Source organism: Myzus persicae, unplaced genomic scaffold, assembly GCF_001856785.1.
Source record: "Myzus persicae strain clone G006 unplaced genomic scaffold, MPER_G0061.0, whole genome shotgun sequence".
Taxonomy (NCBI): Eukaryota; Metazoa; Arthropoda; class Insecta; order Hemiptera; family Aphididae; genus Myzus; species Myzus persicae.
Genome location: NW_019100840.1, coordinates 3,721 through 26,364, shown reverse-complemented (window position 1 = coordinate 26,364; position 22,644 = coordinate 3,721). Strand labels below are relative to the sequence as shown.

Sequence of the window (22,644 nt, the reverse complement as noted above, 5' to 3'; positions counted from 1 at the left end):
GTACGGATCGCTTCATGTTTCTTGTCCATCTCTGCTTTGCTAATTGAAATTTTAGATCGATTGCGTCTCTGCAACTACTTTGAAAATCGCCACGGATTGCATCATAATTTATACTACGTCAATATGATAAAACCCATAACAAATTTTTATCAATGTTTTCCGTGTTATGAGCTAAAAATTAAAAATTGTTGAATTTTGCGGGACATAAAAACTACCGTGTAGTGTACTATTGTAATATGACTAGTATGGATAACACTGCTTATTATATCTTTTTAATTTTAAGAATATTATTCTGCGACCTGGATATGCCGTCGTCGTTTGTGATACCGTATTTTTTGTGTTGCGCGCTCGGGGATAAAATATATGCCCCTACTTCACCCGGATAGCAAATCAAATTTTAAATTTGATTTTTGAGACAAAAAGGAAAATATTTAAGCCCCAAAAGAATAAGTAATCAAACTTACGTATACATCGACTCTTCGGAGTTCGGGTAATATATAGCTGCAAGGCGTCATATCTTGAGTGCAGATGCCATATCGAGGAACTTCTTCCTTCATCTAAATCCGAATTGAAAAAATCGATATTTTTTTATAAAAATTGAGTAGAATGAAATATGTGAGTAAATGTTTATTGTTGCCATACACATTTCTCTTTTGTTCAATGAAATTATTAGAATTGTGAATCGTCGCCGGTGAGTGACGATGATTGGCTGTTGCCATAGATGATAGATATTGTAATGGTGTGCAGTTTGCCAGTTTTCATATTTTTATAATTATAATATTACGCACGATGTAGAGAAGAGAAGGTGATAACACTCCGTGAAAAAAGTGGCTTATTTTTCGACGGCACTATTTTAGTTAACATAAATACCGCCAGGCACCGCCACAGTACTCGAAATCCGGTTGAGTCAATTATTTCCTATTAAGGTGCATTGAAAATTTGAAAATGAACTTTATAATATAGTATTATTTTTTAATTTATATGGTTGTGTTAGGAGAAACTTTAAAAACAAAGTGGAAAAGCTTAAGAGATAATTACCAAAAACATTTAAAAGCAAATAAGACAACTACTGGTCAAGCTGCTGCAGGTGCTACAAAAGGAAAGCACTTGGATACATACAAATATTGGGCCTGGGCAAATCATTTGGAGTTTTTAAAACCACATTTGAGTTTCGCTAAGTATGTATTTCTTTAAATAAATGAATATTTTTAAAAAGAAAAACTTTATTTAGTACGTTGTTTGTGATAAATAGGACTATGATTTATATGTGTTTATGAGTTTAAAATACAAACATTTAATATAATATTATATATTTATACGACCAAAATATGTAATATGAAAATATTGTGTTAAAAATTAAAAATTATTATAGATTATATAAAAAATTGATAAAAATGTGTTAAAACTTAAAAACAAACTTTTTATTAATCAATTTGATTACAATATTGCGGACCACCTAACTGCACTTTAAAATGTTTTGTTCCGCATGCAGATAGTAAATAAAATATTACTAATAAGACGTAATAATGATAAAACAAAAATATAATATACGTAAATTATTTTTAAAATTAGTTTATAATTTAAATAATAATATTTAGATAATATAATTTTGTTTGTAGCACAATGTCTAATGTTCCAGTAGTAGATTCCGAAGAAAGGCTAGACATACAGGACAATATTTATGAAAACGAAGAAAGCAATGAAAAAATTCCAGAAAAAGGAAAAAAAAGATCACTGGGACGAGAAAAAGTTGATGTACCAATCGAATCTAATGTCGATAAAGTGTTAGAACATTTGAATAAAAAACAAAAGATCCCACTTGATGCAGTTGAAATGCTTATGTTAAGCCATGCTAAAATAATTAAAACTTTTTCTCCGATACGACAAGCCGTAGCAAAAAAAAATATTACAGAAATTGTTACAAATTTGGAATTGGAACAGATTGAAGAAAATGAACACCGTCAATATTATATTATTATCAATCATCTTCACTAACATACCAGCCTATAGATGATGTGCAGACATACCAGCCTACAACTAATGTAATTAATTTGTCAACTGCAGACCATGCTAGCAATTATAATATACATCAATTATAATTTATGATTAAAGTGCCATAAAAACTAAAATTGTAAAATTCAAATTAATTAAAATAAACTTATCAAATGTACTACCCCTAGCTACTTTTTAATTGTAATATTATATGTAAATGAAATATTATAATATTTTGGTTTCGTAAAATACGTAAAATATTACAAAATCATACCTTAGTGAAATCGCTAGCCGTTCCGATGGTGGTATTGGATTACGAAAGTTTGTTGGCATTTTTTGAATGTCATCGATAATCCATCCCAAAATTTGATCGAAACACTCGGGAGTCATTCTAAAATATATGTGAAACCTTTCTGGGTCCTTTCTTAATTCAGGCATTAGAGTACAATACTCTCCAGATATCTCTCGTTCCTTATTAACACTATGAACCCAACATTTTCTTTTTTTCTTTCTACAACGAAGTATATTTATTTAATTGTTTTAAATTACAATAATTATTATATAAAGTAAAAATACCTTTTACGTTCTTCATCATCTGCCACTATTGCTGCCAAAAGTAAAATTTCGTCATCTTCTGATTCTGATGATAAATATACGTCCATTGTATATTTGTACGTTGTAATGGATACACGAATATTATGTGTTTTAATTTAAACTTTTTAAACACGCACCTTCGACAGTTGAACGTGGTATGCAACTATGGTATAGGTTCGCATTTAAGCAATTACTGCTCTTATCATAAGATAAAATTACTTACAGCTTACAGGAATGCTTGTTCCTCACATTCTCCTCTTTCCCTTTTTATTTTGGGTCAGTCAATGCAGTTATTATTATTCTACTATACTAGCTATACTAACTATACTAATGACTTCCTAAGGAGTAATGCTTAGATAATATCTATTACCCAATCTAATATATGATTATTTTCCTATAGCCCATACGGCCATTATACGTCGTATACTCGTATAATTATATAGTAATGAACAAATAAAAATTAATTATATTATTTATAATTTTGGTTACAATATTGTGTGAAGATTATCAGAAATAACTTTTAAAAATTTAAAGCTTATAAAAAAATCAGGTCACCGCCACCGCCACCGCGGCAGTGTGTGGGGACCTTAATATTTATAGCACGGTTTAATATCTTAAACCGTGATTTATTATTAATAATTATCTTACGCTTATCACTAAGCACGACTGTAGTAATGCATTAACCATGGTGATATGCACACGTTTTGTTTTCGTAAATGTGACTCTATTTGTTAAATGAAATTAATCATTATATAAATACAACGAACAATTATAATATTATAAACAAAAAAATAATATTATACAAATATAAAATTATTTATGAACAAAATTATAAAATTATATACAAAAAAAATTATAATATTATAAACAAAAAAATAATAATATACATTTATTCATCAATTTCTGATAAAGGTCTAACGTCGTTAAAATCGTCCGAGTCATCAGTTTCAACATTTAAAACACATGGTTCTCTTTCAGCCATCAATTCATCCACCACAAAGTCAATCTTTGAAAACTTTTCCTCCTCTTCTATTGTATGCTTAATAAAGTTTTTCCACATGTCGGCATTAACTCTTTCTATACCTTCTATTAATAATTGTTTTATGTCTTGTAGCTTAAAGGTTTTATTGTTCGTCCTCACATGGTTTTTTACACTAGACCATGCGAGCTCAATAGGATTGAGCTCGCAGTGGTAAGGTGGCAATCGAAGAATTATTTTGTTTTGTTTTTTAACTAGTTCATCAATTACATACTTATTGTACAAAGGTCTCAGCCTATCCACAATCACAAGTAGCTCTGGAATAACCATTGGTCTACTAATAACCTCTCCTTTGTTCTCGAGCCATTCAATAATTTTGCCTTTTCTGGTGTTTGACGTTGGGCATTTGTCCTGTTTCACTGAATGGTACGGAGCGTTGTCCATGACAATCACTGCGTTATCTTTGAGTCTAGGTAAAACACTTTCCAACCATTCACGGAAACAATCACTGTTCATTTCATTGTGATAGTCTTGAGTGTTTTTCTTAGACTCAAAGCACAGAAGACTGCCGGAAACAAATCCGTCTTCCGACCCTATATGGCAAACTATCAGGCGTTTCCCCTTTCCACTAGGATTTACTGCTCCCGTTGTAAGACCTTTATTTGTTGCATCTCTCGCAGATTCAACCGATTTATCGCACCATACTTTATTCGGTACGTCACCAGCATTTACCCAAGTTTCGTCCAAATAGTATATTGGACGACCCTCCTCGCGATATCGCCGAATATCCAACAAATAATTTCTCCGCCAAACAACAATTTCATTCCGCTCAATCATTGCGCTATTTCGACCACGTTTAACAAATTCGAAATCCATAAATTTTAAAAATCTATAGAGCGAAGAGCGTGAAAAATCGGGCAAACCAACATCTTCATTTATGGCACACAAAATTTTATCTAATGTTGGCAACTCACGTCTAAACCAAAATTGATGTATTTTTCTCCTAATTGCACATTTATCGAAATCGTCAATTTTATCTTTTATGCTTTTAAATATTTTAGTTTTATTTGGAGATGTAATGGTGTTCGTACGTTTATACTCTAAAATTGTTCGGTATATTGTAGACATTCCAATTCCGAGTTCAGTCGATAACATTTTTTTAAGATGAAGCATTTTTATTTCTGGATTTTGGGCAATTTTGGATTTGTAAGCGTTTATTATTATTTTCCTTTGGGAAGATGACACAAACTAAAATGATAAAAAACATTGTAAAATCAATTTTATTACTAAACGATCAGATTTGTTTATGATATCGTTGAAAATGTATTTAAGTTTTATTTTTTAGTATAAATAACCAAAAAAAAATTCATTAATATCCGATAATTTGTTTTAGAGTTACAGCAAAAATCAAAAGCGATTTAAAATATAAAGTTATTGCTAAAATATGTACCCGTTAAAATTTGCAAGTATTTACAGTTTTCCATATTTGAGTTTTGCTAAATTAAAATAAAATTGTCAATACCAGTGTATTGCGTAAAAATTCACGTTTTTCTTTATTTATTTTTATTCTTATTGTCCTCTTAATAATATATAATAATAAAATGAAATATATTTACCTTTCCTTTAGGATTGCGTATCACTTTAGGAGATATATTGTTATCCATGTTTAAAAAATATGAAAAAAAACACAGCAAAATGATGAGCGCAATTAAAATAACAAATACGAGAGTAGTGTTTCTAGGTTACACAGAGCAAAAGTGAGCAATTTCCATGTGCTCTGTACGTATCGCAGCAAAAAAAAAACAAACAAAAAATCTTGGAGTAAAAAGTAAAAAAGAGGGAGGGGGTGGGGATGTTTTTTCCCTTTGATTTTTAACGTATTTTTTAAATTACGTGCACGCCGGACGCACGTACATCGTAGCGCTGGATGAGGAACGACAGACCGCCCAATATTACAAGTAATTGGTGGGGGATGCCCGGAAATGGACGAAAATCTGTCGGCTGAGGCTGACTAATTATTCTCTTTTGGGATAGGGTGTACGGTGACAATAATAAGAACTGATGTGTGGACAGGCGCGGATCCAAGGGGGGGGGCAAAGGGCCATGCCCCCCCCTCCCCCCAGAGACTGGTGAATCGTCTATTATATATTTATATCTGTTTTCGCCAGCCGATAAAATGCATTGTTTCGCCGATAGCCTTTTAAATTTTATTTAAGATGCCCCCCGTAAATATGTTCTAGATCCGCGCCTTGTGTGTAGATTCAAGATAAAATGTACTTATCTGTCGATACGTATTAACCTCTGACCTTAATAATCGTTTTTTAGCAAAATAAATGTGGGTCTCAAAAATATTTTGTTCATTTTATGATGTGTTTTTCCGTGTATATGATTTGTGGGAGTGCGGGACCAATAAATAGCTTTCCGTTTTACGTTAGACAGGTTCCGTTTTATCAAGGGTTTAATCCTATGTTAAATTATAGAAATCTGCCGGGACCATAATACATTTCCGCATAGAAAAGGATTCCGTCTTATCAAGGGTTCGCATAAGACAGGTTTCACTGTATACGGATGTATGGCACAAATAATTGTTTTATGTTATTAATCAAGTTAGGTATACAAATAAATTGTAAATTAAAACCTTCCCTGAATCTAGACCAGTGGTTCTTAACCTTTTTCGAATGACGGAACACTTAACATTTTACAAGATTTTCGAGGAACACAACTGTAAAATAAAATAGTAGTACATACATTTTTAATTTTTTAATATATTAAACAATTAATGTATAGCATAAAATTGTTTGCATGCCATACATGTTAGTGTTAGTCACTAAAAAATAATAAAATAATAAAAAGAGTTAAAAAAAATTTAAAAATTTGAAATTGAATACTTTGTATGAGATATTTGTGCCTGATGATTTTTACAGATATTTTCAATATCTTGCCGTATGTACGATATTGCTACTCTCATTTCCTCTTCAATATTTGTCAGCCTTTCTCGTTTCTTTGTTTTGATATTCGTCAGTGTTGAAAATCCAAGCTCACATAAGTATGATGTTGAAAATTGTAATAATATTGAAATTGCTTTTTCAGAAATTTTTTTAAATTCGGTTTGAACTGAAATCCAAAATTCTTCTACTGTTATTTCGGAAAATTTTATTTTTCTTTAATACTAATGTATTTTATAACTTTTATTAGTGCAGAAAATAAAATTGTCAAATATCTATACGTATGTTATCGCAGTATGGTGGGGATTATCGTATAATATAATAATAATAATGTATATTAATATATTATATAGTATACTGACACATTATATTATTCGAAAGTTAACGATAACGTTTTTGTGTACAAAAATAAACCAACAAAACCTAAAATGATTCTATTTTGAAAGAATTTTTTTTTCACTGATTTTAAAATTTTGGCGGAACACTTAAACGAAGTCCACGGAACACCTGTGTTCCGCGGAACACCGGTTAAGAACCACTGATCTAGACCTATTAATTAGTGAAAACTGTACTAAAATCCGTTGGGTACTTTTTGAGTTATACGCGTACATGCAAAAAAGGAGGTTCTATTTTATACAGTAGTATGATACTATGATAATAATAGAAGCTACCAAAACTAAAAAATAAATAGAATGCTTTTCATATTATGCATTATTCTTGAATATATTGATTTATTCATTATTAAATAATATTATTAAAAATTATGTACCTACCAGATTACTAAAGAGTAAATAAGAAAATAATTATTTGAAGTCTGAAAAATCCGTTGTCACACGTTACGATTAATTGGTGGCTAACGGACTATAGTAGTGTTATTATTTCATAAATCGTTGCTTTTCGGAAAAAAGACAATTATGAAAAAATAAATGTTGGATAAATAATGCCATTAGTCACAGGTAAAAAGTAAATATAATTGTAGTTAAAAATATATATGCTAGCCACTAGGTAACTCGTTTTCTATTATAAGTTAAATATTAAGTAGCTATTTTGTTACATAATTTTGACAAGAACCTTGACTTGCTAATTTTGAAAGCCAACTTGCTATTACTCTGCAATGGATTCGTATTGGCAATAATTTGCAGTGGATTGCGTTAAGAGGGTGGGCCAAGTTCATGGACGTGTTGTATATTAATTATCAAAATTATAATTTTGATAAGTCATTAATTGATGTTATAACTATCTATGACAGTAGTATAAAATAGAGATTTCCAGCACCGCCACCAACAAGCATCCTCTCTTCGACTCACCGCTCAGCTTAAGATCCCGCAACCGGTACTCCGTTCCTAGCCATACTTACTTTTTTATACTTGATTTTGGCGTTTTTATTCGATAAATAATTTTTTTTTATAAATTATAGACTTTTCACTCATTAAGGTTTTTTTTATTAAATTAAGAATATTTTTTATAAACTATACACTTATTAATTTAGGTTTTTTATTAAATTTTTATTTTTTTATTTAACTTCTTTTCTAGATTTATTCAGTTTTTTTTATTCTAATTAGATAAAAATCTATGTTTGAGAAATTATTCTAAATTGAAAATATAAAAAAAAGGATTCAATATTTAATAAAACAATACAACTGGAATACAAAAGACGATGAATTGAAAATCTCATTTCATTAAAAAGTAGAGGACATAATATATGTTTTAATAATCAAAATGGAACTCTTCGTACCTATAGTCTATTTAGCTACACTACTGTTGAGAGTCCATTATTTTTCCGGCAACTCACAATATTGTCTTTAGTTTTTAAGGGTGAACTCTAATTAAATATATAACTCTAGATGCTTTAGGACTCGAGAGAAATTCAAAATTAGGGTTTGAAATTGTCACATGGATTTACTAGACCGATTTGAATTAATTAATGCTAAAAAAGTTGTTAAATTACAAAAAATAATTGTTCACATGTCTTATAAAAACTAACATGAATAAAATATATAAGACGACTGTTTGAAACCATAAATTTGGGTTTGTAATGTAATAATTATTAGTAATATTAACTCAGAATTATTAACAATATTGATTATTGACTAGAGATGAGGGCATTTCTACTCCTTTATACACCAATTGCAAATATAATGCTGTTATAATAACACATGATCCAAGTGACATTTCCAATAACATTAAGACGCAATAACTAATGTTGAGTACAGTTTAATGCTTTTAATTATATGTTCAACAACAATTATTGGTAATATTTTTTTGTTTTAAAGGCAGTTTCAAAAACATTCATACATTAATATCAGTTTTTTTTAAATTTATAAACCATATAAAAGTTAAAAATTGCATTTACTTATTGAAATCTGTATACATTTTATATAAAAGGTACATTAGTACGATATAGACACTTAAGTAATGTATAAATTATTAAGCACTGATTTTATATATCTATCAATTAAAATTGTACAGCTGAAATTTAAAATACAATTATTTGCTATACATATTTTTAGGTTAAGATTTGTCATTCAATACAATAAAAAGAAAATACATTCAACTATATTTTAAATAAACACAATGTAACCTAAAAATGTATGAAATGAAGAATAGATTGTTGAGTAGTCTAGATAAGACATGTTTACTTTGGTAACCTGATTCAGCGATTCATCTTTCAATTAAATGAACTGGTTCAGATTGTTCAGGGAATCAATTGATCATAAGAATCATAAGTCAGCTAGATAACTTGTTTGTGACCTCCCATGACAAGTTAATTTAATTGAATCATTAATCATACTTACGGAGAGTTGTTTCTTACCATAATTATAGAAAATTAAATTAAACTACTTAATTCTAGTTCAAAAATAATATGTTGAAAGTTTGTAAACTAGGTTTAAACCAACAAACTAACAACAACCTGGCTGGACAGTTGGACAGAGATATGATATAATTTAATCTTTAAGAAGGGTAAATTAATCATGTGAGGAAATTGTAGCTGAAGTGAATTTCTATTAACGAGAAGACTATTTCTATCTAACTTGAAGACTAATATTTCCAAAAAATAAGAACAACTAACGTTTGTATACTTGGTTCATAGGAAATGTAATAAAAGCAAAAATTATATGATAGCATATATTTTATCAATAGCAGCTATTGACTCTAATGTAAGTTTATGTTAATAAGTAATAATTATCAATATAGTTAATATTAATATTACTTGTTTAAAAACAGAATAAAATAATTTATGAATACATTTTACACCTGTGTGTGTGTGTGTCTGTCTGTGTATTTGTGACTGTTTAGTGGTAGGGTATTCAAAAATGTACAAGGAAATATATTTAATAGCCAAGAGCACTGATGAATCTTGCTTAAGTTCTGAGATTTTTGCTTAACTACCATGACCTTATCATAAGCATACATAATCAACATAACCACCATGTTTGATGAATCAATGCCAAAATTGTTCAATTTTATACATATTCAGTTTTGAATATTGTACTTTATAGTGAATAGGTCAATTGGACAAGTTTGTTCGCAAACGACACATCTCTATTGAGTAGTCTATGTTAGTCACTGTTATTCTCGTTTATCTGGAAGCTCTCCTTTGCAGACTCTAACCAAAAACCAAAAATCACAAAAAAAATTATAAACATAAGCATACATCTTATTACCTAATATCAATGTAAAATAACCAATGTAATATTATTTATTTAAAAATTATGATAACGTTTCAGAAATATTTATTGTAAATATAATTAGAGATAATACTATACACACACATTATTAAATGTATAGTTAATCATATGAAACTAAAAACCTAGGTAAGAGTGTACCATGTAGTATTTTAAAATACGCTTTACTTTAGATTATAAATTAAATAATATATTGTTTTTTAAAATGGTTATACTATTGTGATGAAAATGAAACATAGGGAAAAAGTAATGAAATATTAGCAGAATAGTTAACCAGATAACAATAAATAATATATTGCATTTGAGTAGATACATCAAAATAAATGGATGTTAACATAAGGTATTAAATATTGTTTTAACATAAACGTACGTCATTTATACTATTTCTGTCCTCTAGAATAAAGGGTAAAATACTTATAAAATATAACGTATTATTTAAATCTCTAGTTTTAACTAAGTAACAATGTGACGAAAAAACTATTTTAGATTAAAACTTAACTAATTATGAACACAATTAATAGAATTATCAAATAATTATGTACTAACATTTCAATATTTCAATATTATTCATAGTCTCAAGCTTAACACTTGGTTTTCAATATAATTTAGTGAACATCTTTGTGTCTTAGATGTGTACCTATGTTGTACACATGTACTATTTATCATTATTTATGAATTATTGAGAAAAAAAAATAATGTAAACATATAAGCTGGGTTGCATGAACAATCACTAAACATTTAATGAATAAATAGTGGGCCAATGGTCCTTAGAACATGATTTAGTGGTTGGTGATTAGCTCATTTAATTTTATTGACATTAAATTAATAAATTATTCATGCAACCCGGCGATAAACTTTTTAATATTATGAATTAGTAATTCTATTACCATTTACCATAACTACAAAATTGAGCAGTCAACAATTACGAAATCTGAGGTAATCAATCCACACCAGAATGTAACTTTGTTAGATGAATAATTATCTTTTTAATGCATATGTTAAGTTTTTTCAGATGTATCAATGGTCATTAACAATAACTAATAAGTAAAACATTATAGGGAATTAAACACTTTACAGAAGAACTTACACGATTTGAGTTATAAAGGTTTGAATGTGATTGTTGTAGATAGCATGAATTTAAGTTGGTTTAATTTTACATTGTACATAAAAATAATTACAAGATTATATAAAATAAAATCAATATAATACGTAGATAGTAGGTTGTTGCCAATAACATATACAATTTATGATGCACGAAAAACAAAGCCAAGGTGAACTATTAAGATTTATAACTTGTAAACTGTACATAGTAGTGATTATTCTATATGATTTATAAGCCAAACATTAAAAGTAATTGGTTCTGTTAATCAAATATTTATATTGTTACGTGTGGGTCAAAGAGAGAAAACAGATAGTGCTCTGATAGTCTACTGACCTTTTTATTCTATTCCATAAGTCAAGGTTGTAAACCTATCAACTTGGTAGTTTCAGCCAGATTCAAGTAGCGTCGAATGGACTTTTAATTGAAATTAAAGTGACTAAATTATGTTTTGGTTTTCTATACTTCTCCTTCAATGAGTAGCAATTAACTCTCCGCCTTTCTTCAATTCTTTAATTATATCCAAATGTACAATCAATGATATTTTTATGTAAGCTTGTGGGTATCTTGGCCAATCAGAATAAGCTTTTAATTTTTGTTGAATTTCTTCATAAGACTAAATGTCAAATGTTTCATAATCAATGCTACTGTAAATAATTTTATATTAATAATAAGTAATGACTTAATACTATTTTTACAAAATATAGCTATACTAATTATAAATTTATAAATAACACTATATTTTAATACTTACCTTGTTTGGTTTAATATTTGGATCAACTGATTACTAAATCCATACCAAGCAACTTGTTTGTTGCCTTTAATAAATGCCTTAACATCAGATCTATGTTTAAATAATTTAAGCCTGAAACAAAATAAAAATTGAACTAAAACTTTAAAAATATAAATCGAAGATATGGATATTTTTTAATTATAGATGCACCATTAGTAATGGCAGAAAAGATTATCAAAGTAAATTAACAAAACTGTTTAAACTATTTAAATATGAAGTAATTTATAGCAAAGAAAAGTAATCCGTTTTGGTCTGGCAGATGTGAAACAACAAAATTTATAGTTATTGAAAGAATTGTTGACTAATGAAAAACATAAAGTTTGTTTTAATAAAATAAATATATTTTTCTTATTATTCTTACTATAAATAATATATTCAAAATATAAATACAAGACAAATAAATATTTTTAACACAATTTTTGTTCAAATAATGTTGTCATATGGATTGTTGCAATACTTGTTGTATTACTAATATTATTACTATAATACTATTTTTTAATACAAATGATTTTTGAAACCAGACGCTCATAGATTTTTCATATCAAAACATCAAAATAACCTTAAACAATATATTTCTTAACTCAAAAATAGAAACATGGGACGTTTTAAAAAAATTATAAAAGAAAAATTATTTACATGTTTTTGAGGTTAGCTTTACTGTTTTCTAGTTTTAATAGAACATTTAGCTCACCATTCTCTAGCAATTCTTTCACAATATCTAATCCTCCAATTATTCACCCTTGATATAAGACTATAAAAACACATATTTTGACAAATAATATAACAATGGTATTTACTATACAAATCTTAAATTAATTTACCTGTGAATATGTAGGCCTATCGGAATTGGAATATGTTTTTAATTTTTCTCGAACAACCCGATCTTGCAGTATATCAAATGTGCTGAATTCCGCACCAATTTCTTTAAGTAAATTTCCACTTGCTGTATTGAACTTAGATTCTTAACTTTTAGTTTGCTAAACATGTAAATAACCAATAAATAAAATATTTCCAAATTTTAGCTATTGATAAATTTAAAAGTACCACTGTACCAGTTCATGGATTTTTTTATCTAGATGTGCTGGATCAGCACCAACTATTACATCCACTTGAACACCATAACGAAACAGTAAACATTTAGATGCAGCAGATACATTATATTTTGGTAAAATCTTCAGCTTAACACTTCGCAATTTTCAAGTGCTGAAATAATCAAAATATATTTTTAACTAGTTTGTTCGTACAAATATTATCATTAATTTTACTCCGAATTCCTCTTCTAAAACTAAATCCACAAAAACGTTGTTCATGTGCTGGCATGGCTCTGGCCAATTGTCATAAAAATGAACAACAGACAACCCATTTCATCTGAAAATCACAAAATTCTGTATTAATTGTATTAAGACTTCATAAAGAAATTCATAGATTTTTTACGAATAAAAAAAATTTCATAATTTTATATAGCATATTCAATATTGTGTTCTTATTTTGTATTACTATTTTTTCCCTTGTTTAACCATACTGGACTATATCAAATTTATAATAATTTTTACTTTAAAATAATTCATGAATTGGCAAATTATGCTTTGGTATTGATGATACAAAGCTTAGCTGAAAGTTTACACCAAACTATTGCAGTATTTGCATCTATAAAAGGTAAATATTAACAATATTATAAGTATATATAAATAAAGAATATATTAAGTAATTATTTTATAATAATATTGATTACTTTAATAACATAAATATTGATGCACCTGATCATAAAAATATTATTTTAATTTGAAAAAGGAATTGATTTGGCAAAAATTGTTGAGAAAGCAAAACTATTATTAGAAAATGCAAAAGTTGAAGTGGTTGGATTAATAAGTGCATTGACAGATCGAACAATGTGGGCTAGTATGGGTATTAGTGGAAAGTAGACAAAATTCAAAATTATTTTCAAAATCCAGCTGACAATAGTAGAAGAGTACCTATGTGTGTTCACCGATGCATTCTATTTACTCAAAACCATAAGAAATTGATTATTCACAAAAAATAACTAAGTATGTCAAACACTTTATCCACTTAATGATACATTTGAAAAATATTCTTCTGCACTGAGAATTTATTAGTTGTGTTTTTTATGTGTAAATCATGAAACAGAAGTTCAAACTAATAAATATGTAATGTACATTATGATGACTGATGAGAATGAGGCAGTACTATACTTGGCTGAAAAACCAAGAGACAAAAATAAATTAATAAAACAAACAAAAATTGTTAAAATAGTAGTAATTTATTGTGAATTACAATATACAAAATAAAACACTCACCAAAATCAGTGTTTGTAAGACCTTGAACGATGGACTTATTACGATGCAATGAAAATATGAAATGCTGAAACTCTAAGCAACATTTTACCAAAATAAAAAACTTCATGGCGTGCAAACTACAAAACTCGTGTACGAGGTAAAAACATTTTTTATAGAAATGTAGTGTGTAGAATTTTGTTTTATGGCAAAAAATACAAAAATTGGAAAATCATACAACACTATAATATGTAAATATAGCCTATAAGTATTAATCTAAAAGACAATAATGTTCTATAATCTATGGTATTAACTAGAGAGCCTTAATAATTAATTATTATAATCAAGGCTCTCTGTATAGTATTAAACCATTAACGGGTGCAATAATGTAAAACAAGCTGCACGTTATCACTTATCACTTTTTATTATGGTCACGTGGTTTTAGCATTAGTACAGATTAGATAAAAAAAAAAATAATAATAAATAAATAATAAATAATAAAACTTTTAGTGGAAAATTTGTTGTGCCAATATAAGCATTCCGTACATAAGCTCGGCACTAGTATTAAGCTCTACGGCTGGTATATGTGCAAATACCGTCAAATAGGTTTATAATCAATAATATTATCATCATCACGATGTAGAGAAGACACCGAGATAGATAAGAATTTATAACTATAACTTCTACTTGATATTACATATGGACTTCTCAAATGCAGTATCGGTAAGAATTATGCATCAGTATCGTAATTAAGTTGTCTTAACATACATCTACTTGATGGTACAATGTAAAATTACAAATTACAATGTTATGTCGCTTTTGAGTCTAAAATCAGACGACGTGCGACGCAGTGATTAGTAACTTCTTCTTTATGCACACTGGAAACGTTGAATTTGATTCCTAAATAGGATACATATAATTATTTACTGAATAGTATTATTTTGTAAGTATTTGTAAAAAGGATGGCAGTGTAGCTATACTTATCTTTTTATCGTGTCCGGTCTCATAAAGTTGAAATTTACAGTTAAATCTAGACATCCAGCCATAATACGAACTAAATAATAACTTAAAATACCAATTTCGCATAATTCATTTCGTATGTAGTTTAAAATACGCTAAATGTATTTAGGATTATCTGAGGGACTAAGCTGCAAAAACTAGACTTGCTCCGGTAAAATTATTACCAACAATATTGAATGGATATACAGTTCTACAAATTCATACAAAACAGTATTTAAATTTGAAGTACATTCAATCAAATAAAATATTTGTTTTTTTTTGTTAACTTTTCTCATGGGCCATCACTCGAGCAGAATCAGCGGAGCCCAATATTCTGTTAAGATAAATAAAAATAACATTATCTAATACGTAAAAAAATAAACTAAGACAATGTCTTGGTGAGAATTTCAATTGTATTTAGTGTATCGAAAAAGATTTAATTTAAACAATTCAAAAAATGGTTATAATAAACACGTACAATGTACATTGTAGCATGTGTCAATACAAAAAGTATAATGTTATTTGAAAAAACTTTATATGTAAAAAAATAGTTATCAAAAAAAAAAAATACCAGACAAGATGGTCTGGAAATTTCCGATTTCAACATGCGACAGTTTGGCCATCATTTATTTATTTATATCATTTTATATAATTGATATAATGATGTGTGCACATATGATTATAAGTATGGCAATGCATCTATACTTATCTTTTTATCGTGTCCGGACTCATAAAGCTGAAATTTTGCAGTCAAATCCAGACATCCAGTTATAATAATATATTAAAAATATCAAGTTTGCATAATACACTTAGTAGGTTTAAAGAAGATGAATGTGTTGGAAAATATTTGAGCGACTAAGCAGTAAGCTGCAGAAACTAGACTTTCCACGATACAAGTATATTCAGTATCACTGAAAATATTGAATGAATATTCCTAAATAAATAGGTTAATACAGTCTTCAAATTCATACTAAACCGTATTTGAATTTTAAATTTACTTATCTACTTAATTTTTACTCAAGTATAATGTTGTATAAGCCCGACGTGCAGGGTCTCGTTCTCCACTCGATATTGTAATACCCAATAATAAACATCCCCATGAAATTGTACAATAGAAATAAAAACCAACTATATTATACGTACCGAACAGCACTATTCCTTATTCAATAAGAGATGGTATTCCGCCCAGCACGGATAATGTTTCAACTAGAGCATGATTAGTGTTGACCATAATATATTCTGTTGAGATAAATAATAATAAAAATACACTCTTCATACGTAAAAAAGAAACAATATTTTGTTCTGGTGAAAATTTAAGTTGTATTTATTGTATCGAAAGCGTTTTTGTACAATGTAGAAATTGTATAAATATTTATATTTATATTTATGTACATACAATGTAAATTACAATGTAATTATGAAAGTGCAAAAACTGCAAAAAAATGTACAACAAAAAGTATATTTTTAGCCATAAAAGTGGCCTAATAAAAAATTTTGAAAAAAAAGTATGAAAAAAAAAACACCAGACAAGACACAAAAGCATGGGGGGGAGTGGTATGCGATGGCGAGGTATATCTGTAAATCAAAGGCTACTGGTCACCACTATAAGTTTCAAGGCCGATCCCGTGGGCGGACGAGTGCAGTGTTTGGCGCGTTTGCTCGCGGGCGACGACCATCGTGGCGGAGGGCAAGGCCCGACCGCGACGGCCGCGGGAGCGACGAGACTACTGACAGGGAGCGGCTAGTGCGCGGTGTTGTGCGCTACGACGATGTGCAGTGCTGAAGACGACTCTGTGACGACGTCAACGGTGACCAAAAAACACTGGACGAGCGCAAAGAGCTATTGGTGCTGCGGAACCGGCTGCTACCGGGGGGGGTTTACCACTGGGCGAAAAATAGAGAGAATCTGCGGACCGCACCGCAACGCACCGCGGTCCTGATACTCCCCGTGATTTCCGCCCTGGCATCCCGCCGGCAGCTTCTGCCGAGGAGTCGCGCGCCGCCGTACCCTGAAACATAATACGTTTCCGCGGGTCCGACGATGCTGACGTCCGTGTTCCTGCTTTAGCTCTCTCTCACCCGCCCTTCGTGCTTCGCAGTCCCCGCCGCCGCCGTTCTGAGTCGTCTTCGTGCACGCAGTCATCGGTCGCAGGTGCCGTCGGGGCGGAATCGTTGCCCACGACGGCACAGCTAGCCGCCGCCGCCGCCGTTGTCGTCTGTCACTCCTCGCACGACCGACGCTGCCGGGTGCTCGCCGACCGCCAGATGGTCTCGCGTGTCGGTGACCGCGACCACCCGACGCCATCCACCGCGATCTCGTCTTTCCGCGGGTGACCTAGAAACTTATAGGGTGGCTTACCGCCATACCATCGTGCTCTTTCGCATACCACTCCCCGCGTCGCCGCCGTCTTGGCTGGCGTTCATCGGCCGTGGGGAGGTGTGCCGGCCGCTATTCCCCTCGGCAACAACAGCATAGAAGGCGCCGGGCTCTTTTGACTCCTCTCCACGCCATGGCGACGAGACGTCTCGTCAAACCACGGCGTGAACCTTCTATGCTGAGTATTTCCGGTGCAATAGCCCCACGGACCACACCTGCTTCCCTCGGTGGGTACTCTCCTCCCACGGCCGGCTTCGAGCCCAACAGCTCCGTCTTCACCGCGTCGACCATTTCGATTAAAAATTCACCCATTACGTCGTCTTCGGTCTTATCTCTGCTATCGGTGTTGGTTGCAGGCTTTTCATCGTCGTACTTATCTTCAATCTGCTTTAAAAGTAGATTCACGACGTCCATGATGCTGACATTAAAAAACTCGAGATCTATGACTTCGTTTTCCATTTCGGTGACGGTATGAATGTGCTTGCGGTTAGAACTCAGAAATAGATATGAACACAAATTTACAATAACGTCCTAAGTTGCCACAGAAAAAAAACAAATATTTCCCAGACGACGGGTACGCTGTTGTGTGTTACTACTTACTAGCCAGCATTGCGTTCATAAAGTCGTAATCTGTCGGCTTTAGATTTACGCATATGTTTCGGGAAATGTGTATACTGGCCGTGCAATGTAAACCACTATTTGTTTTTAACCAACTAATATTATTTTTTATTATTCACACTGTTGGTTTTTATTTTTTCATATGGTCAAAAATCCCAGTATATTTTATTGAAATTTGGTACGTAACAGGCAAATTTTTGGTAAATTCTTCGTTGGTATGAGTTCATCTGTACGTCATACAGAAAAATAATTTAAAAAAATACATCATTGTAAAATTAATACAATCATTGCTTCTTTCAGAATCTAAGACATACCAGTGAATAAAGTGCGTGGTCGAGGTACGGCGTTCGTGATGGGAGTAAATAACATTGATGTATGATAAGTCTCAAGTTCTCAAATTGTTCTGTATCACGAGTTAATGAGAAAATGGTCTTTTTTTACAGCACAAACACTTAAGCATAAGTGGATGAAATATTGTAAAATATTTGGAATGATGTGTGTTACCTTTATTGTTACATGTTTTCAGACAAAAATTCATCATTCATAAATCATAATGAGAATGCAGTTTTCACTATTCACTTGTAAAAACGCGGACAAGTTTAATGGGTTCCGATCTGGCTCTCTGCTGTACAATAGTTTTGGAGGATGTCATTGTAATGGATGTGTTAGATGACATTTCAATGATTAACATTGTTTAAAGATTCCGAGTGAAGATGGTGTGTGTGTCTGGAACCCTAGCAAGCTAAAAACCGCTGAATATCAAAAAACGTAAAATAAAATTTAATCTAACACTTATACAAAATAATCTTACTTTACAGTAAGCATTTATTTTTCTTGATGAAGATAGAAAAATGTAAAGAATCTTCTTTATACATTTCTAATGTTGACTAAAAAAAATAAAAAATTTTCTTTCTAATTTGAACAATAATATGCATACAAAAACTAATCGTGCATAATATGTATCTTTAACATTTTTGAACGTCTATCAAATAAACTTCCCAGAAACATTGCATAACATTTTACAAAATTATAAATAAATCTCTTATGGCTATACGGATATCAAAAATACTCAAAATATTTTGAAAATGTTACCATTTATAGAGAAAACATTATAGAAAAATAATATAAGGAAAATATGCTGAATTTAAACTTCCCAAATATTGATCACAGAATGAAAATAAAACACACATTATAAGTAAAATAGTCCGATGGTCTAACGCAGAGATGTGGTAACTGGTAAGTGACATTTAGCAATATTTCAAGTACCAATATTTGATAAATTTTTATTTTGTTTTTATTTATGAATATTTATTTATATACTCTGATTACTGAGAAGAATTGATTACACCTCAGTGTAAATTATGTTACAGTGTTTGCTTAATATTTTTTTAATAATATTGATAATTTTCTGTTAAAATGATAATTAAAAATATAGTAAGCTAAAAAATAATTGTGTTATTATTATTGCACTAATAATTTGTTATAACTGTAAATTATTCTAAAAACAATATAAACAAATGTGGTAAGTACTTATGGTTTGTATATAACTAAAGGCCCCTACACACAATGTGATCTGGTCGGGCCGACAGGATAATTTGGTCGGGTCGGACGTCGTATCAGGTCGTGTGTAGACGTGTCATAAGATAGTATTTTTTAATAGCTCTAATAACAATTTAATATGATAACTATCCCTATTATTAATCGTTTACATTTTAGATTCTGAGCATAGCTATATAGCCTATATGAATGTAATAATAAATAAATAAATTCGATGGTGTAGCGCATAGATGTGATAAAGTAACATTTACCAAATTGTTCAGGGGGAGCATATGAAAGTTTACACATCAATAAAAATTGGAAATGCCCAATGTTTGGTTGACTTCAATAGAGGTTTTTATTTGTTGTCTATTATTTACTATAATTATGTTTTTTAACATGTTTGAACTTAAATTTTACATAAATTAATTATATAATAATTAATATGTATCAAGGTTACCTTTTTTTTATAAGCATTTTAAGTTCAAATTTTGAGAAATTCGATAATATAAAGAAAGTTTGCAAGCTATTTTGCAGTTAAAAATGACGATATTTGTGAAATTATTGGAGGTGATATTTACAACGATATTAAATCTTCATATTGACAAGAATTCATGCTCTTCTTACGCAGTACGTTTAACCGGTGATACTCGTTTGCGCACAGTACACAATTTTTTACCTGTAAACCGACAACTCGTTTGCGTACAACGAAAAATGTGAAAACCCACTAATACACATTTCGACCTGTAAAATGACGACTCGTTTGCGTACTCAATTTAGGCCCTCCTCACACGGGGATACTCAAAAGAAACTGCAATCACCTAGATACTAGGAGACTAGGCGACTAGGCAACTGCGAATGTGTGTTTGAATGGCGTCGTTCAGACGGCGCTACTAAAGTTGCCGCGACTGATAAACTGACGCGACTAGTCAACTGGCGACTAGACATGCCAGTCTCCTCGCTACTTTGATTGATCGAGTTGCTTGGTAATTTTTATTTCGTGTATAATAAAATAATATAACATGGATCAAAATTTTAATATAAAATTTGTGCAACAAATAGAAAAGTATCCCGAGCTATATAATTATACCTTAAAAAGCTACTCCAAAAGAAATATAACAGAAAAAGCTTGGAGTGAAGTAGCCACAGAAGTTAAGCTCACAGGTAAGGCCGAGAATATTCAAGTATTATCACAATAATATTATATTTATAATATATATTTTAATATATTATTATGATTATAATATAACAAATTCATATTCTTTTACAATTCACCTAGAATTATAATTTTGATTATAATTGATTATAAATGTCGACGTTTCATAATGTATAGATTACCTATATGGTTAATTTTTTTTTTCGTATTTTTGCATATTTCAATGAAAATGCATATTAATTGCATATTTCTTTATAGTTGCATAAATGTTGCATATTCTACGATAATAATAATAATTATTATAATTCTATCTTTGCTCATTAAAGTCATATTTACGTCTGTACAAATACCTACTGTTGACCGTAAATAACCCATGATAACGAACATCAATAAGTTATCGACGAATAATATTGGATTTTCTATTGATTAATTTATAAATACGCGTCTACATTAGATAACTGCACTATATGTACACATACTGTACTAACTATATTCTAAATAATATTCTTTCTTTCAAGTGTAAACACAAAAAATAACTCTAATAATAAAAAAAACCATTTCAAATATTTTTGTTTATTATTAAACAGAAAAATATTAATTTAAATATTCAACACAATATCTTCTTAATACTTAAAACAGATAATTCTTTATAGTTTAAAGTTTAAACACAATAATTCCACTGCCATGGAACAGAGGCTCGGGGAGTGAGAAAATAATTTGCCAAATAATTTCTAACTTCGTGAGCGGAAGCACGATCACGTAACACAAGATCTTGAATTGGTAATACCGTTGTACTATCGATGCTATCTTGAATGTTTTCAACTTGTTCATATGGTGTATATTTAACTCCTTCTTTTTTGCGAATGAAATTGTGGAGAATGCACACAGATTTTATAATATCAGTCACTCTTTCTGTATTACGGGTGCGAATTGCACTGCTTAAAACTTGAAACTTTTCGGTCATCATTCCAAAAGCGCATTCCACAGTTTTCCTACCTCGGCTTAGTCTATAGTTAAAAATTCTTTTGACATTATCAAGAGTTCTCTGTGGGTATGGTCGCAACAAATATGGTGTCAATGGAAAGGCTTCGTCACCGACAAAGTAGAAAGGAAAATTATAATCATTTAAATCATCTATTAATTTTGAAGGGAATGGTATATTTAATCTTCCAGTTGTAATCCACTTCTTAATTGTTGATGCTCGAAATATTCCGCCATCACTATTTCTACCAGCATAGCCAGTTTCGATAGTAGTGAAAAAACCGTCTGCATCACTACATGCCAATAATACTATCGAATGATACATTTTATAATTGAAATTACTTGATCCACTGCCTGGTAATTTTTCGATTCGTATGTGTTTACCGTCCAATGCACCCAAACAGTTTGGTAAATTCCAGAGTGAATAGAAACGTTGAGCTATTAATTTCCAGTTTTCTTCAGTTGGTGTAGGCATATAAGAATCTTTTAATAATTCCCAGATCAATTTTGTCATTTCACGTATTATGTATATAACTGTACTTTCTCCTCTAGCAAAGTATAATGCAAGCGATACAAAAGTAGACCCTGTTGCTAAGTA

At 30.4% G+C, this 22,644-nt stretch overlaps 3 protein-coding genes and 1 pseudogene across 4 annotated transcripts; all 4 read right to left on the bottom strand.

The window, feature by feature from the left end:
- Positions 1 to 107: 107 nt before the first annotated feature.
- On the bottom strand, positions 108 to 3,338 carry LOC111026394. 2 transcript variants are annotated; one of them, XR_002603693.1, is made up of 4 exons: positions 2,569 to 3,338; positions 2,267 to 2,503; positions 643 to 918; positions 516 to 557 (listed from the first exon to the last, which is right to left on the bottom strand). XR_002603693.1 is itself a non-coding variant. In XM_022304471.1 (3 exons), the coding sequence occupies exons 1-3, from the start codon at positions 2,652 to 2,654 to the stop codon at positions 912 to 914; spliced, it is 330 nt and encodes a 109-aa protein (XP_022160163.1). In that variant the 5' UTR covers positions 2,655 to 3,338; the 3' UTR covers positions 108 to 911. The 2 variants fall into 2 exon arrangements, 1 of the variants encoding a protein (XP_022160163.1); XM_022304471.1 differs by having other exon boundaries at positions 108 to 918.
- An 80-nt stretch (positions 3,339 to 3,418) lies between these two features.
- Positions 3,419 to 5,336, bottom strand: LOC111026393. The gene is made up of 2 exons (XM_022304470.1): positions 5,182 to 5,336; positions 3,419 to 4,813 (listed from the first exon to the last, which is right to left on the bottom strand). Exons 1-2 carry the CDS (start codon positions 5,227 to 5,229, stop codon positions 3,476 to 3,478), a joined length of 1,386 nt encoding a protein of 461 aa, XP_022160162.1. The 5' UTR covers positions 5,230 to 5,336; the 3' UTR covers positions 3,419 to 3,475.
- Positions 5,337 to 9,039: 3,703 nt separating this feature from the next.
- Positions 9,040 to 13,452, bottom strand: LOC111026391 (annotated as a pseudogene).
- Positions 13,453 to 21,726: 8,274 nt separating this feature from the next.
- On the bottom strand, positions 21,727 to 22,560 carry LOC111026390 (protein ALP1-like). Its single transcript, XM_022304469.1, has one exon. The coding sequence runs from the start codon at positions 22,558 to 22,560 to the stop codon at positions 21,727 to 21,729; it is 834 nt and encodes a 277-aa protein (XP_022160161.1).
- Between the last annotated feature and the right edge of the window lie 84 nt (positions 22,561 to 22,644).

Excerpts from the sequence above, each read along its gene's own strand:
- LOC111026394 (XM_022304471.1), bottom strand. The coding sequence starts at position 2,654 with ATGGACGTATATTTATCATCAGAATCAGAAGATGACGAAATTTTACTT. Across the intron at positions 2,504-2,568 it reads GATGATGAAGAACGTAAAAG|AAAGAAAAAAAGAAAATGTT; the intron begins GTATTTTTACTT and ends ACTTCGTTGTAG.
- LOC111026393 (XM_022304470.1), bottom strand. The coding sequence starts at position 5,229 with ATGGATAACAATATATCTCCTAAAGTGATACGCAATCCTAAAGGAAAG. Across the intron at positions 4,814-5,181 it reads TACGCAATCCTAAAGGAAAG|TTTGTGTCATCTTCCCAAAG; the intron begins GTAAATATATTT and ends TTATCATTTTAG.
- LOC111026390 (XM_022304469.1), bottom strand. The coding sequence starts at position 22,560 with ATGACAAAATTGATCTGGGAATTATTAAAAGATTCTTATATGCCTACA.